At 37.1% G+C, this 18840-nt stretch overlaps 1 protein-coding gene across 2 annotated transcripts in view; it reads left to right on the top strand.

Annotated features, from left to right (window-relative positions):
* edil3a (EGF-like repeats and discoidin I-like domains 3a) overlaps positions 1-18157 on the top strand; it is a 186401-nt gene extending 168244 nt beyond the window's left edge. For both annotated transcript variants that reach the window (XM_084414303.1, XM_084414304.1), the window contains 2 exons: positions 6099-6254; positions 16191-18157. In XM_084414303.1, coding sequence (XP_084270429.1) covers positions 6099-6254; positions 16191-16340 — 306 coding nt within the window. In that variant the 3' untranslated portion in view covers positions 16341-18157. The remainder of the gene's footprint in view (positions 1-6098; positions 6255-16190) is intronic.
* The last annotated feature ends 683 nt before the right edge of the window (positions 18158-18840 follow it).

Genomic DNA, 18840 nt, shown 5'->3' on the forward strand with positions numbered 1-18840 from the left:
ACCTTTTTATCCGACTCTCTCAAGTAGGCATGAAAGTGGGACAGAGAATAAATTAAAGGGGTTTTCAACATGGAACTAATTTAGTTTAGCAACAGGGACGCTAATATCGCAACTGTGTGACAAAGTGTTATATGCCAGATTACTGCGTGTTGATAATAAATAGCAACACTTGCTAGTGTCGTATTAGAATGAAGGGACGATAAAATAGACCAAGACTGTAAAAGGTGTTTCCAGCTAGATCTGCCTTGAGGAAAAATACTGTAAATGAATGTCAAAACATTTTTTGTTACATTTTGCTAGAAGTAGATCCTCAGTCAGCCTTTCCTGAAAAACTTCAAACCTTCTGTTTGTATGAATGTTAGACATATTGGGGCGAATACAGTATTTTGTGCAGTATGTTAGCACAAAAATACATTTATTCAATAAATGGTTGCAGTTTAACCAGGCTCTGTTTGCTGTATTGGTTATTGTCATTCTGTTCGGCACAAACAAACCCTTCTATGTTCATTAAGTTTATATATTGAGCCTTATTCACAAAATTCAGTGCAATTTGGCTGGTGCAATTAACATGGGGCTATTGCCAATTACAGAAATGGTGGCATTGGCTCACTAAATGATAGAGAAGAGCATTATAACGAGTTATATGTCTAGCTCATACATCGAGCATGATGTAGACAAGCATACTTTTGGCATTTTAAGAAGCAAATTCAGGTGATTTATAGGCAGGTTTTGTGGTGTACAGGCTGAAGACTTAGAAGATGAAATCCAAACAACACTTTAATAGTAACACTCAAGAATCAGCTAACATGTAGGGAAACTCGCATTAACACGGTGTAGGTATTACAGTGACCAGACAAGGACTGCAGGAGAAGGAGCAACTAAAGTAGTGAACATAATGTGGCAGAGCGGGCGTGGTTTGACTCAAATTGCTGTAATTTCCGACTACGCCACCTGGGGAATTTCACCCCAAGAATTTAATATAACCTCTAAGCTAAGGCACACACAGGTCCCAATCACCGTTGAGTCAGAGACATAAGTAATCGTACAAAAGTATTTTATTTAAGCAACATTCATAGTTAAAAGAGGCATTGACCAGCAATCACACTCATCTCAATGGTTTAATTCTATCGTTGGCAGCAGAGGAACCTGGGCTTACCCGCAGAGGCAGTCTCAAGATATCACCCTTATGAAAATTACTCTATACACAGTGCACACACACACTAATACACACTCAACGACTCATGTCAGAGAAGACCACGACACACAGTGAGGACGTCACCACCTAAATGGTCACTCGTCTGCCCCCGGGTGCCCAGGCCCTGCCAACAAACAAAAGAAAAAGACATCAAACAGTGATATGCAAAAAGAACAAAATAATAATTCCTTAATACAATAATCAAACCAAAATAAACATACAAATTCAAAAAGAGATAAATCAATTAAAGAAATAAACAGGAAAAACAACGAGGAAAAACTCAAACATATCACTGAGAACGGAATTTACTGAAAACAGTTCACTCAAGACGATTCACTCGAGACGGTTCACTCAAGACGATTTACTCGAGACGGTTCACTCGAGACCATGGCGTCAGTTCACTCGAGTCAGTTCACTCGAGTCGGTTCCCTCGAGACGGAACACAAAACAAAACACAAAACAGATAAAACAGAACAGAACAGCAGCCGATGAGGAGCAGAGCAAACAGCAGTTTATGATGAAGCAACGGGCAGATAATTCTCATGCAGGACGCCGCTATTGTCCTTATCGCGTGCCTAAAAACAAAACAAAAAGGTGTTACACCGCGATTCCCTCTCCCTTGGCTTCACGCTCGAGCAGTATACTCACAAAACATGCTGTCCCGGGATTACTATCCCCGAACTATGCGGTAGATGGAGCCAAATGTCTCCGACAAACTCGTTGGCAGAAAGCGCAGATAGATCTTACACTACGTTAAGCATACAGATTAGTCAGATTACCCGCTCAGCCGAAGCAAAACTTGATTTACAAGACACCGTCGCATACAAATGCTTCCCTTACCTGTCTCAAATGTCCATACTGAACTCTCCAGAAAGCACACAGACTGGCAAACAGCACCGACAGTGAATAAGCAGCTTCAGCGATCTTTATAAGGTGAATAAAGGCTAGATGTCTTAAGGCGGAGTCACTTCCGGCATCACCGGCGGCCATCTTAGGACAGGGCTCTGTGAATTAAGGTGAGTGAGCAGCACGCACACAAATCCTCTTATCTCGCTGAAATCTGGACGGATTTACAAACGGTTTGGTTTCTTACAAACGTTATTAACGTGGCTATAATTCTGAATGCTTAAACATTTTGAACATAATTATTCATATGTATGCAGTATAATAGCTACATCTCTGACGTTTATAACAAACCAAACCGTTTGAAAATCGGTAGAAAATTGAGCAAGTTATGGTTATTTAAAAGTACATGCACCATGTTATGAGTGAGCGAGCACCCTGTCTTAAGATGGCCGCCGTGTGCGGATGTCGAGCTCCATTGGCCAGCAGCGCGGACGAGACATCTAGCCTTTATATGATATCTATGACGTCACGGCCCCGGATAGTGACGCGCACCAGACGCCATGCCATATTGGCCAAACCATGACAAGTAGGAGGGGTCATAACCCTTCCTGCTACAATCACGAGGATAATTACTAAACACAGGCCCTGTCCCAAAATGGCACACTTCATGTGCACTTTCGGTCTAGTGGACTTACAATGGCTGCCGCGTGCGCGTGTCATTTTTAGATCTCAGGAGGGTGCTCGCGAGCGCCCCCATGTGGTCGATTTGCGCCCTTGATGCGCACTTTTGCCGAGCCCGCGCTGATGCGGGCTCCGCAGCAGACTTCTTCCCGACAGTCAAAGCGGCATTACGTCACGAAAGTGCGGACTCAGAGGAAGACCGCGAGTGCTTAGGGTTCCATTTGGGACAGGGCCACAGCTGACGCACATGAACTAATAATGACGGTAACCAAGGAGACGGATGAGTAGCGGGAAACTGAACAAAGAATGAACAAAACTAAACTGACCGTGACAAGTTTACGGCATTCCCTGATTTGCCCAAATTCTTTTTAGCGTATTGAGCATTAAGCATGTGCAAATGACCAGCGCTATCAGTGAGTGCAATTCATTCTTAACAAATTTCCGCATTTCGCCACCTTGGAATTATAAGGTTCTATCTGCATTCTGAGTGGTTAGGAGATTGCATTCCATATAGCAAAAGTGATATGGGGAACAAGTCTCTTTCATACATGAATATGAGAGACCCTAAATGTATTCTAAATGTACAATATCAAAATCCTCTCAAATTTGTAAATGGGGATTTTGGGAACAGATCAAATGCAGATAGAACCTTCTAATTCTAAAAAAAATCACTTTCCGCTTTTTAATTTTTTAGGTTATATCTTGCAAAACACAAACAGTTTACTTATAATTTGTTTTAAAACATAAAATTAGTGTTGAAATAATGCATCGACATGTATGATAAATTTAAATGTAATGCTTTCTATGACATTTATTTTATTTTTTAGGGACGGAATAATTATTTCTGGTTCAAGTTAAGCATAAAAGGCAGTGCTATTTTGTCCAGTGCAGATTTAAATTTTAGGTAGGAATATAGTGGGTAATTAAACACATTGCAGAAACCGGTCATTTAAAGGAACACGCCGACTTTTTGGGACTTTAGCTTATTCACTGTATCCCCCAGAGTTAGATAAGTCCATACACAGCCTTCTCATCTCCGTGCGTGCCGTAACTCTGTCTGACGCACCCACCGCTAGCCTAGCTTAGGGCTAGGGCCAAGCACAGGGCTTCTCAGGTGCTGCGAGCAAATCACTCCGCCCAAGTAGCAGTGCTTCGCCTTCTGAGAATATAGTTCCTAGTATGTATACAGTTAGAAGATGGCTGTGTCTCATGTGACCTTGTTATTTGTACATGCTGTGACTATACAAATCACAACATGTAAATAGGAAAATGTTGGCGTTATTTTGTCACTTATTGGGAGCAGTATGCTAGCTAGAGCCGTTTACCTCCAGTCTTTGTGCTAAGCTAGGCTAGCGGTGGGTGCGTCAGACAGAGTTACGGCACGTAGGAGATGAAAAGGGTATGTATGGACTTATCTAACTCTGGAGGATACGGTGAATAAGCTAAAGTCCCAAAAAGTCGGCGTGTTCCTTTAAGTTTACTTTTGTCTAGACAGAAAACAGCGGTAATACATCTGGTCTACACCAGGACTTTATTTCACAGAAAGTGGGACAGGCAAAATGGCTTTCTCTCTAGAGATCAGTATGGATTGAAAAGTTTGTAGACAAACTTTGATGTTGGCTTGAGAAAAGATAGATAGATAGATAGATAGATAGATAGATAGATAGATAGATAGATAGATAGATAGATAGATAGATAGATAGATAGATAGATAGATAGATAGATAGATGACACGTAACTACAATTACTGCCTCAAGGTCCTCCTTTATTCAGACGGACTGGCTTGTCCTTCCGTCCTTCGGATGAGACGTTAAACCGAGGTCCTGACTCTCTGTGGTCATTAAAAGTCCCAGGATGTCCTTCGAAAAAGAGTAGGGGTGTAACCCCAGCATCCTGGCCAAATTTGCCCCTTGGCCTCTGTCAATCATGGCCTCCTAATCATCCCATACTGATTGGCTTCATTACTGTCTCCTCTCCACCAGTAAGATGGTGTGTGGTGGGCGTTCTGGCGCAATATGGCTGCTGTCGCATCATCCAGGTAGATTCTGCACATTGGTGGTGGTTGAGGAGATTCCCCCCTTCCTTGTAAAGCGCTTTGAGTACCTAGAAAAGCGCTATATAAATGTAACAACTTATTATTATTATTATGAATTGATTCGTTGGTCTGAGTGAGATTAGCTTTGGGTTGAAGCTTCTGTGTGAAATCAAGGACATGCAGGTGTGTCATGTACTTCCATTCATTCAGGCCATGAATCCATACTTACAAAATAATGTATTATGTCCATAGAGAATGCATGTGTGTTGATTGGGTGTAATTAAAGAGAAGTCTAGTGAAGTTTTATTTTTTGTTTCTCTCTTATATAATAATAAAATACCCAATGTAGTTCCCCAGTGACCTTGGTGCAGAAGCTTAGAGTTCAAGTTAGTCACACGGATTCACCACGCTGACCATCAGAAAGCTGATTGGTTTAAGTCTGAGCTGTGCTTCATATAATACATTGACATGGACAGTGGACATTGCTGAAATTTCGCTAATATGACCGCACCTAATGGCTTGAGAAATTATATGTTTCTTAACCAACACTGTCTGAACACTCTTTCCCTGTACAAAAAGCTGCCTTCTCCTTTTTGTTTTGTGGTGTAGTTCAAACCATCTGTGACAACAATTCAATAATAAAGACTTAAAACTTTGAATGAGACTGCTGCAGCCCGATGTCAAAATAAACCATTCAAGTCTCTAACAAGTCTACTTTTTAGGTAATTATATACCATCAGCTCACACAGCACAAACTCATTTACATTAGTTGGTCAAGTTATCTGAAAGACGGAATTTAGCATTGCAAATAAACAGTTAAAAGTACATATTTAGGTTGCTTTAAAAATTTGATTACATAAAGCACAACAATTTTTTTTTTTTTCAGCTTTGCAACAACAACAAAAAAAAAATCTCAATAAATACAAGCGCATAAAATATTAACAAAATGCAATTATCACATATTGCTGTGGCTAGCAATCACAGTTCTGCTGAGCTGAACTAAAAGGGTACATCTTATTGCCCACTTAGCTATGAATAATTGATGATACCATCCAAACAAATTTACTGTATCTTTAGAAGTTAATGCAGAAGATAAGGGTGAAAGATTCAGGCTATTTGGGAAGTCAAGTAATCACTAAAATATCCTACTGATAGAATAACAATTTCATTTTATTTCTCCCTGTGTGTGTGTGTGTGTGTGTGTGTGTGTGTGTGTGTGTGTGTGTGTGTGTGTGTGTGTGTGTGTGTGTGTGTGTGTGTGTGTGTGTGTGTGTGTGTGTGTGTGTGTGTGTGTGTGTGTGTGTGTGTGTGTGTGTGTGTGTGTGTGTGTGTGTTTTTCAGGTTGACATGCTTCAGCCAACAAAAATCACAGGCGTTATTACCCAGGGGGCTAAAGACTTTGGACATGTTCAGTTTGTCGGCTCCTACAAGGTGGCTTACAGCAATAACGGCGAGAGATGGTTTATATATCAAGATGAAAAACAGAAGACAGACAAGGTAGGATTCTTTCTCTCACAGTCGCATGTCAAAAACTCATATTTTTTCAAGACCAAAATCATTTTTATTTTTTGACCAAAGGCGCTTTTATCTCAAGGTTGATTTGAATCACCTTGATTTATTTTGTTCATTTTGTATGCATTTATTCCTTTCGCTTTTCTTTTCTTTTCTTTTTTACCACATACTGTGTGTGATTGTTTTTTGCTAAACCTAAACACCGTCTAGATAGTCATTGTTGTCTTAAGCTGGCTTCCATAGACATGTTTATGTCATAAAGTCAATAAAAGAAGCATCCCCTTGTCTGGAAACGGGGCTGTATATTCTCCTCCATCCTGTCAGCACTGTCCCAGGGCACCTCTCTCCATGGTCTGCCTACATGCAGATAACAGTCCAATCTGCCCAGCCTCAGTGAAGAGTGTGCCAGAAATGTTTGTTAACAACCCTCTAGTGGGTTAAATGTGTCCAGTCCATTGGCCTGAGCTTGTCCTCTGAGGATTCTGACTCTATTCTGAACCTAGCAATGAAGATGTTGATTTGTGAATGTACATTCTGAAGATATTATTCAATATAATTTTTAGTGTTTGAAAAAATTTATCAAGGAGTCAGGGCTGTTAAATGGAAAATCTAAAAGATGACTAAAACATGGATTAAGGCATTAAACAGTGTTTATTTGTGACTAATATGTGCAATGTTTGTTATACCACCCTGTGTCACAGCTCTGATTTTAGTTCATTTTTAGTACTGAGATAATCTTTGGCTTCCGCAAAAAAGATGTGCCATCCTTTACGAAAAAATTATATACTTGAAGTTAATTTTATTAACTATACTATACTATACTATACTATACTATACTATACTATACTATACTATACTATACTATACTATACTGTACTATACTATACTATACTATACTATACTATACTATAGTCAACAGAATGTTCAAAAGTGACCATCAAAATAAAGCGTTACCCAATATTGTAATGCATTACTTTTAAAAGTAACTCTCACCAACATTGATTATCTTAATTAACAAAACGTGTAAAAAACATAAACTTTTGTTGGTCACAGAGCTTGTTTTCTGCGATAATCCAAAAATCCTACTGGCTTTTTGTCAAGAGAACCAGAATGGCCTACAAAAAAAAAAAAAAAAAAAAAAAATCACCCCTATAGCACTCTGTAGGAATCAGTATGGTGGCAAGATAAAGACTAATATCAAAGTCTGTGAATGAATACTTCTTTCCCTGTGATTTGCATGTACCGCACTTGGTGAAAAGAGACACAAATTGACAAGCTGTCATTGTCCACCAGAGAGTGGCGTCAATGCATTAACAACTAGTTGTTCAGCTTGGTTCTGTAAACACTAGAAGGATTTAATTAAAATTGATTTGACTGGGGTCGTCACTCCCCACTATAACCTGCTCTGTGTGTACAGTACAATATTAAGCACTCAGAAGAGTAGTGACAACCACATTTAGGTGTAATGTGTACTCATGTGTGCCTATGATCATTGTAGTGTGTTGTTCAGATCTTACTCTGCCTTTGGCCAAAACCTAAACTCATCTGAGTGTGCCTAACCTCAAGAGACTCACCTCACAATTAAAAAAAAATGTGCTTGCACACTCACATAATGCTTACTTACCCCATAATTTCCACACAAACATCTCCTTAAAAACAACTTTTACCTGTTTCCTGTTAGAAATCTTCAGCCCCCTGAAACCTTTGGTAGGGAAGACGCTGTGATTGACACAATGCACACCCATCATTGATTAGCCTGGGGTCGACGTCAAGGGGTTAATTAGCCTGTGAATAGAACTATTCCCTCGCAGGCAATGGGGTAAATAAGATCACATCACAAGATTAGCTGCCAAGTGGATGCCCTTCCCCCATCCAGGCATGTTTCAGTAATGCATTGGCTTATAAGATTTACGCATTTGAATGAAGAAAGAAAAGAGATTGGATTCCCATGATGGGTATGACCAGCAGAAAGTAATATATGGAAATGGATGGATTATTCTCCTGTTGTATCATCTGTATCAGTGTCGAATCATAACCAGGAAAGGTGCATGTTCCCTTGGGTCTTCTGGTAGTAGGTGCCCTTGATGTCCTCATTGCAGAAATCAATACTGTGGAAACATTGCCCAATGGGTTAAATAGAAGGCACAGACCAGAACAGATTGGAGGGGAAAAGTAAAACTCTATTTCCAGCCACTGAGCAGGAAGTTTAAGGGAGGCTTAGTGACCCACAAAGGGCACAGTGGATATTATTAAGGAGAGCACCTTTTGAATTTTAGAGGTGCTCTTCTAAAATGCCTGCATTAATACCTGTGAAGACACAATATAGATGGACAGGCAGTTTCTTGATGGCCAAGAGTTTTAAATGATTTTTGAAATGTTTCGGTCACTCTTCTAAACGTATCACTTGGCCTGGTTCTTATAACGCTGTAGTCACGATGCAGCTTTCAAGCTCTACTGAAATCTTACAATATCTCACCCCCTCATATCCACAATTGCTTTCAACTCGAGGGGGAAAAACCAATATCAGATTGTATCATATCTCTTTTTTAACCTTTCATATTTGGACCTGGTCTAATGGTAGTCTTAGAGTGCTATTTATCTGGTTGTTGGAAATAGGGTTCTGAGGATGATGGGCCTTGAAGATGAAATTGAATGCAATGCAACCCACAATTTACTGTCTTCAGGTGAGATGAGCTCTGGAACAGCAGTTGCATTAGCCCAGTATATTGATTAGCAGTCACAGATGTTCCTCTTAACATGGAATCATTTTCAGAATCACCGAACAATATCTTGATGGGTCTGAGAAAAGGTGCCAGTTTGGTAATACGTGAAACAAGTGAAATGGGTCACCATTTATGTTGGTATTTTTTAAAGGCTGACCTACTGTACTGTTTATCAACATAATAAAATGACTAGGAACAAAGTTAACATACGGTTCGTTTAACACTATTATTTTTGTTAAGACCTTTAACACAATTATTTATTTGGTAACATTTTAAATGATGTATAACTTATGTTATTTGGTCTTTCTATTTATTATTACAATTTTCATTTTTATTATATGTAATTCTGTATAAAAAAATAAAAAATAAAAAACATTCAAAACTGATTGGATTGGCACAATTGTCTAATACATACACTACCATTTAGAAGTTTGGGGTCGGTTTTTAAAGTATTTTTGAAAGAAGTCCTTTATTCTCAGCATTTTAGAATAAAGGATACAGTTAAAATGGTAATATTGTGAAATGGTATTAACATTTAAGATTACTGTTTTATATTTTAATATATTTTAAAATGTAATTTATTCCTATGATGTCAACTGAATTTTCAACATCATGTCTTCAGTGTCTCATGATCCTTCAGAAATCATTCTAATATCCTGATTTTCTGCTCAAGGAACATTTCTTATTTTTATCAGTTGTGCTGCTTAATATTATCGTGGAATCTTTTGATAATTTTCAGGATTCTTTAAATAGATCGATCAAAATAACACCATTTATTTGACATAGAAATGTACTTTTGTAACATAAATGTCTTTACTGCGACTTTTGATAAATTGAATGCATCATTGCTGAATAAAAGTATTTACTTCAAAAAAAAAAAAAAAATCATACTGACACCAACCTTTTGAATGGTAGTGTGCTTAAAATAATATTTGTTAACGTTTTAAGAATATAAAAAAAAAGTATAAAATTAATCATGAATAAATATTTTTAATCAACTGACTGCTCTCTAAATCACACAACCATAATTTGAAACCTGCCAACTAAAGCTTACTTCAGCAAAGGGGTAATGAGTAGCTTTGTTAAATTGGCACGCCTCTGAGAAATGGAAGAAATTCGGAGCAGGTCCTTATAGGATTGCTTTCCCGCTGAGTCACACCAAATCTTCTCAGTTTTATCAGCACTCAGGGGAAATAGGACAACTGTACCCATGGAGCCCTCACATCTGATCTGTTGTTCAAGATTTGTTTGCTGTGCACAGCACAGCCTGTTCATCTCCTCTGTTACTATATAGATGAGTTAAAGAATGCGAGGAAACTGACTTACCGAGGTTGGTATAAAATGAAACGGAATGTCATATTAAAGGCGATTGTGTCCTCATTTGGACTCTGTCATAGTGTGGGATATCAGTCCCCTGGGTAAATCATGCGGCCTGCCACTTCTTAAACTCTTTTAGACAGTCCAGACAGTGTCAGGAAAGGGCAAGAGCTCACACAATATCTTGATCATTAGTTAATAACATTAAATTGAGCGAGCTAGTGCACTACAGATGAGATAACATGCATAAAATGAGTTTGGCTCAGTACGACAGCAATTGAGAGGGATAATGCCAGCTGGCACACAAGATAAAGCAATATTATACCTTTTGAAAGATAGAAAAGATGTTGTACTTGATAGGTGCTCAGTTTCACAGAGGGTGTATTTGGCTGTGATTTTAAACTCACGTCTCTGTCCTTGTACAGGCATGTGCATTGTGAGGAGCTCATGGCATGCAAACATAAAGTTATATTTTGTGATGGGAAGTCAACTCCAAAAGCGTCAATTCCTTGACTCTTAATAGCCTTATTGTGGGAATCAACTCCAGCACGGGAATCAGAACAGAACCAACATGAATGTATTGCAGATATCGTTAATTCAAGATTTGTAAAGTACAACATGATTCGTCGTATTCCTATAGGTAGACGTGGATCAGCTTGATTAATATTTTTTTTTTAAAACTGCCTACAAGAATAAACAGTCCCCCTGTGGTCAAAATCAAGTTTTTAATGTTGTTTATATATCTGCGGTGTTTTTAATATTTGCTTTAAGACAAACCATGTGCAAAGTCAACACTATTTGCTCAATAGTTTCTCCTTAAAACTGCAGTGAACCAAAGACAGTCTCAAAAACACGGTTTGAAATCGCTGACGTCACAAACTACCTAAATCAGGTCAACGTGTGATCATCAATGAGTGGAGGCGGGGCTAATTTGCATATTCGTAGAACCACGTATACTAAATGAGGCAAGGCTGTAAAGCTATTTTAGGGCATGACAAACATTTTTTCAAGGAAAAAACTTACATATGTCATTTTGGTGATCAAAGGTGAGTTTTAAGGGATAAAATGATTGACTACACGGGGACTTTAATAAGTGTACATTAATTGTACTGTATGTATTACAAGAGATGACAGTTGCCGCTTATCGCCTTCACCCGACCGTTTAGATTAATTAGAATGATACATTAAAGAACACATTACTTTCTCTCTTATTTATTTAACTCTGAAATAATATTCAACCGAGTCGTTTTCTCCTAAATGTTCCCTCTGTAAAATTAGGTATTGACGCACATCTAGGAAATTATTGTGAAATGGAGATACTCATCATTTCAAAGTAATGTCATCTGGGCTAATTTGTTAAATTAGCTAAAACTGTATTGTTTTAATACAGAGAGTTGTAGGCTTTGTGTCGGAAAAAAGAATAGATATGGTGTGTAATAATGACGGCAATCATGTATTCTTATTGCTCGGCCTGTTTTGACTTAAAGTAAATGGAGCAAATGGAATCGATTCTGGGAGTCAATTCCATTTACTTCTATGGTGGGAGCTGGGAATCAGAGACGACTCTGAAAAACCCAAATCGAACACCCCTAGTTCTATTGAAATGTAATACTCAATTGGTATTTTTGTGGTGGATGGATTTGGTGCCAGAGTGTTCCAAATCGGCCACTTGATTTTTTTTAATGTACAATCAATTTGTGCCAACAAAGGATCTACCTTCTGTCCGTCTCTCTGTCCGTCCATCCATCCAAATCAGATTTGGAATCAGTTGCAAAAATCATGCTCAGATGTAATACCCAGATCTTCACACAGACAACTTTGTTTTGCCATGCTCCAAAAGGACTTGAGATTGCCTTGCCTCTTTGAGCATCACTTGAGGGATTTTCACACTGATTCAGCTCCAAATGAAGGACCCACTTCAAAGGACGTGTTTATGAATTGAACAGTCTTGCAGAAGAGGCTATGAAGTGATGAAGTGTCCTCCCCTTGTGATCAAACTCCAAAAGCCCTCACCTCCAAATAAAATATCTGCATTACCTGATGTACCTACTTAGATAACATTTGTTTCTGCATGCCAAAACAGTCATTCAGTGCTCTAAAGACAAATTTCCATTCCACAGCTTTGCAGTCATGAGCGGAGCAGTGCAGGGATTAGGTTAAGCAGTAAACACCAGGCACAGATTTATGGGAAGTCTTAGAGATGGATTTGTTTTCTTTGCAGCTTTTATGCATAATCATTCCAAATGTTCTTGGGTGCGCTGGGAGAGAAGGGTAATTGAGAGTGACTTGTTTCCGTCATTTCTTCAGAGGGTACATCAGAAGAGTGAGATGTCTCATTTGGTTACGGTCACAGAAAGCGTAAGCGTTCACTGAAGTTTTAGTGATTACTGTTGCGTGAAAGACTGAAATGGATAAGTACTATAAAAGAGATGTTCACTACATTACACCCCTGTGAGTCTGTTTTTATTTAGCGGCTTTTAGCAGTCAAATAGCTACTTGTTTTTCAAGTAATTAACCTTAATGCCTTACCTGGTGAGTGGTGTTTGTTTTAATTTTAGAGAACTTCAGCTCAAGCTCTCATATTTAAATTTAAAACTCGTGATATCCCAGATAGTGAATGAATTTAAAAATATGGGTTACACTTTAGACATTCTACTAACTATAAGTAACTATACAACTACATATCAACAAACTCATTAGAGTATTAGTTGACTGTAGTTGACTGTTAGGATAAGGTTAAGGTTAGTTGTCTGGGTTTGGCTTAGTATAATAGATTGACATGCAGTTGCAAAGTTACTTATAGTCAATAGAATGTCTGTTGAGGGACCATTCAAATAAAGTGTTAGCAGATATTAAGCAGTCTACTAAAACTCTAATGACTTGAGGTTGACCTGCAGTTGAAAAGTTACTTACAGTTAGTAGAATGTATAACGTGGACCATCAAAATAAAGTGTTACCAAAACATGTTCTTAAAGTCAACACGAAAATAAACTTATGCTTTTTAAATTCATCTTAATGATCTTATTGCAAATGATTCATCCCTGCATACGTTTAGTTATTTTTTAACTCGATTTTCTTGTGTATGCCGGACCTCTCCAGTCAATCTCCGTAAGCCATTACACTCTCCAGTCAATCTCCATAAGCCATTACACTCGGATGTCTGTCACAATACAAAGGAAAATATCTGCCGCTACTTCAGTTTAATCGGGACTTTATGTCAGATGGTAACGCAACATTACAGTGTCCTGGTTACAGTTTACATTAGCTGAGCAACATTTACCTTAACCTGCGACAACAATTGTAATATTTGGAACATGGATGCTGTGTTGTGACATGCTACCAATCAGTTCAATCATGCGGTAACTAACTTCAATCTTTGCAGTTTACAGTACACATATTTGTAATAGTACAGGTATCCCTACTGAAAATGTAGGCACGTGTACCGAATTAATGAATCGTTGTTTTAACCACTGCATATGCAGAACTTGTGTGTGCAGATATCGATATACTTTGATGTTCCGAACGCATCTAAAAAAATAAATAAGGGAGGACACAGAGTGAGTCCTTGTGGGACAAATACACATTTTCCTCAATTAATAACTTGTTTAAAGTAAATGTTTGTGAAAGTCTTGCCAGTATTTTCATTTTGCATAAAGGTCTCTGCGGACTAGATCTACGCTGCTGCTGCAGAGCACGTATGGACTTGCTACTGCTAATAGATACACAGACATGTAAGATATGCTGTTGTTTGCATAAATAGACATATATAAATGGTAGCAGATCTAGACAGGTGGAGCTGGGGGAGGTGAAGGGTTTCAGAGGAACTCTGATAACATGCTGCAAGACTAGCAAACAATGAACCAGACTATTTAAATGTGTCAGCTTGTGTCGTGGTAATGATGTGATTACTTGCAGATTGCATGTAAAGGACATATCAGCCTGCACCCTCTAGAGTTCCATGACTGAACTAGATATTTAAATAAAAGTCAAGCTACCCATCATATGATGCCATTTTACAAATACAAACAATGAGGATCTAAAATAGTGTCAAATTAAACGTCAACAAACAAATTTGCATGAAATACGACTAATAAAAGTTTAAAAAGAATACAATGTTACGAACATTTTTTATCTTCAAAAAAGACAGAAAACTCATCATAGCGACTTCTGTGCAAGATAAATTGGTGAATAGCTTCAGTTTAATCAGATGGACTCTTTGTGAACCACTTGATATATATTTACATTTAACTCCCTGAAATGAAAACATACACAACAACGCTATACTACTGTCAAGCTACCAAAAAAAAAAAAATATATATGTATATATATATATATATATTATTTAGTAGCATTCTTCCCCAACATTGACTGCAGATGCGGTCATGCTTGATTTAATATATACTGTGTTGTATTTGCCCATAATAGAATCACACAGGCATTCGAGGTGTCATCAGAGTTCTCAAATGTTAATGAAAGACAAATGTTAGAGTCAGAGTTGCAGTCTAATAAATCTTACTTAACACTTTCCCACCACACTATCTATTCACACTCATAGCCAAAGTATGCAGACCTTATTATTATAAAAGCCTGGCGAGAAATGCTTGGCATTGAAAGACTTTCCTGTGTACATATTCCTTACAAACACACAGGGCATCAGATGAGAAGGGCTTTCCTGTAGCTCAAACAGTAGAGCGTTGGTGCTAGCAACGCCAAGGTCATGGGTTCGATTCCCAGGGAAAGCAAGAACTGACAAAATGTAAAATGTGTACCTTGAATGCAATGTAAGTCGCTTTGGATAAAAGCGTCTGCCAAATGCATAAATGTAAATGTAAATGTAAGTTCAGTGAACGAGGTCATGTTTTGAGCTGCCCTTTTACCTAATCAATTTTTTATGACATTTCCCCTCGCTCTGCCTTGGAGTGCATTGAAAAACACGAGATTGGTTCCATGGTGCAAAAGGGAACGTTGATTCAGTGCGGAAGTAAGAGAGGGAATATGTCACACATTTATGTAATGCTTATGACACCAGCAATTAGACACACAGGATCTGTGCTCTGATTGTTTACTCTCTCCTGATGAATATGTGTTGTCAGTGCTTTGAGAGCTCAGTAAAATTTGTCTTTGAAGCCCACATGAAGACTTAGTTCCCAGCCAGCCACTTTGTTGCTTGCTGAAATTTGCCCATCTCTGAACTCTTTACACTGAACGTACTTGAGCTTTGTTTGCATTCGTCATCACTTCAGCTGCACACTCAAGGGTTATTCATAAATCATCAACTGTTCTTCCTTTCTTTGTATTGTATATATGTGATAGTAAATATGTGTCTGCTGTAAGTAGTAGCAAATGAAATAATCTGACTGTTCACTGTGAATTAGCCTATATTTACTGTATTTTTATCTTTTAATTGGCGGCCTGTGAACCAAAACTGAACAGTGTGGCATTTTATTATGCTGATTTGTTTCTCAAGACACATGTATTATTATTATCAATGTTGAAAACAGTTGTGCTGCTTAACATTTTTGTAGAAACTGTGATAGATATAATTATTTTGTATTAAATTATAAATGTCTTTACTGACACTTTTGATCAATTTAATGCATCCACACTGAACAAAAGTATTCATTTATTTGTTTTAAAGAAATGTATTAATAATGGTGTTTATAATGTTACACATCTAGTGTAACATTATTACATACTACTGTAATCCTGCTAGAAATATTTCTCATGAGAAAAAAATGAAAACTATAAACAGTTTCTATGAATATTATACTATATTGTACGCTGAACTTATTACAGAGTCGCTTTTCATCATCAAAAGACTGGCTAAATGTGTTTATATTTGACTGAAAGTGTATAATTTGAGATGTGTTTTTTCTTTCAGGTCTTTCAAGGAAATTTTGATAATGACACCCACAGAAAGAACGTGATAGATCCCCCCATCTATGCCAGATTCATCCGAATTCTTCCATGGTCTTGGTACGGAAGAATCACTTTGCGTGCAGAGTTACTGGGATGCACAGAGGAAGAGTGAAGACCCCAACTTATTTTCTCTTTGGTCCATATTCAATATAAACTGTGCTTGAACATGTAAAATTAAAATTGGTTTCATCCGAATTTTCAATTTTTTTTTATATTATATTTTTTCTTTCCTAAAGAGGTGGGGTTTAGTCATCCATCATGCCCTGATTATTTTTCCTTTATGTGGTCTGTGCCATTTAGTGAATTAAATAAATATTGTAATCTTTTTTTTTTTTTTTTTAAGGAGGGCGGGGTTATTTCACTGCGGTTTACGCAGTGGAACAATAGCCACTGTACAGTGTCACTTTAAACAAGAACAAAAATGACATGCAATGCTTTTTGGGCCATAATCAAGAAAGAAAGAAAAAAAAGATCACAACACCTAGCAGAAAAGACTAACATTAATATGTAAAATATGTTTCTACTTTCATTTTAACAGTAGGCCTGACTGAAGTTATATCACAACCAACACTGACATTGTGTAGACAAAAATATGATGGTATTGTATTATATGTAAAACGCGAAATAACTGCATGATGCAAAAATGACTAGAAGTATAAGACAACAAGATGTATAAGTTCAAATTAAAGCATTTCATAGATCATTTTTATTAATCGTTTCAAATGTTTAGGATCTGATTTCCTCTACTTTTCTAAAGACACTGTTACATGCCCGATAATGTAATAACTTGCCATAAAAATAAAAACAACACTACAGTACTGGAAGCATCCATAACAGGTGACTCTTGATTAACAATGTCACACACATAGACAACTGATGGAAAGTTATGAAGGTAAAGGTACATTCGCTTACAGGTTATTACGTAGGCAGTCTGTAACAACGACAGGAGAAATTAAGAAAATAATGTGTGAAATTAAATGTTTAGAGGTTTTTTTTTTTTTTTTTTATGTGTACAATATTTTTTTTGTGTAACTTCCAGATGTCTCAGTTTTTCAGGCTGTTTACCTATTAATTACCTGTACTACTGTATTTTTGTTTTTGTTGATTGTAAAAACCTCAGGATAGATGTCAATTTTACAATCGTACAAGTAAATCAAACTTTGGTGGAATGCAAAGTCCCTTTGAAATATCCCACATTTGTATGTGCTTGTTAAAAATGTGAAGGAATATAAACATACAAAAATGTGTTGTAGGACTAGGGATTATTCTTTTTCTTTTTTTTTCTTTTTTTTTTGCATATAATAAAGGTACCATTAAATAACAGCTTTTATGTATGCAAAGATTAGATACAGATGTTTATACAGCTGTTAGGTAATCATCAAAATAGTTATAATTTTCAAGTTGAGCACCATTGGGTTGTGAAATCACTGCATCAATTTGTTACTTTTTTGGAAATTTTCAGGGCTCACGACACATATGTAATATATATTTACACAAGAACCCATGGGTGGGGGTGGGTGTGGGTGTGGGGGTGGGGGTGTAACACTATTTGTACAGTCTTGAATGTGACATAAAAAAAACATAAAAAAAAGGTCAGAGATGTGATGACATGAATGCAGCATATATCATACACCAGAATCATCATATACATCACTTGCAGTACCATATTTTTTAACTAACAGATAAATGTTGGCATCATGTTTCTATGTTTATCATGACTATTGATGTATACAGAGGTAATATCAGTAATTCTTGTCTAACATTTTCCTGTGTCTGTGAGATTATTCTCTAACACTGTTCAAATGACTTGTGTGCACATTTAACAGTTTTGTACAGACCTTTTGAGAATGACTGTATTAAGAAGAAAAAAAGGTAAAATATGAGGTCCACAGGCCCATTTTTAAAAGAATAACTAATATGTGTATATATATATATATATATATATATATATATATATATATATATGTAATATATATATGTATATATATATGTATATATATATATATATATATATATATATATATATATATATATATATATGGGTCTGATAGTCCAACATTTCCTTTACATGTGCTGTGATTGTTTGCAAACATGTATAGAGTTCAATTTAAGAGAGACCCAGTGGGCCACATAATCTAAAATTTGATTTTGCTTTTATGCTGTCAGCTGTTCCAAAAATAAAGTGTCATATTTCTTTTTTGTTCATTTCGTGTCAAGCAAGTGCTATGTGGTAAAATATACCAATTATTCACTATTAGTTAAAGCGAAGTGTACAAAGGAGGACAGCCATTGCTAACATATAGACAGCTCTTTTGTTTGACAAATAAAAAGACTTATGTGAAAAATCATCTCTAACGTTTTGTTTATTAAAAAAAAGAACTCCCATGTTGTTGTTTGTTTCGGTGGATGATTTGGTATGCTGCTTGTGCTTTTCACTTGCATTGATTGCTTTCCTCCTTCTCCCAAGCCATGCTTTATTCAGGATGGCACAAGATACATCCTATCCTGATGTCCGATCATATACTGCTTCTGGCACTTCATGTGAAGGAAAAAACAAAGAAGAAGAAGGAGGAGTAATCCTGAGGACATGGCCAGATATGCACAACTGTGAT

Source organism: Rutilus rutilus (genome assembly GCF_951802725.1).
Source record: "Rutilus rutilus genome assembly, chromosome: 7".
In the NCBI taxonomy this organism is placed as follows: Eukaryota; Metazoa; Chordata; class Actinopteri; order Cypriniformes; family Leuciscidae; genus Rutilus; species Rutilus rutilus.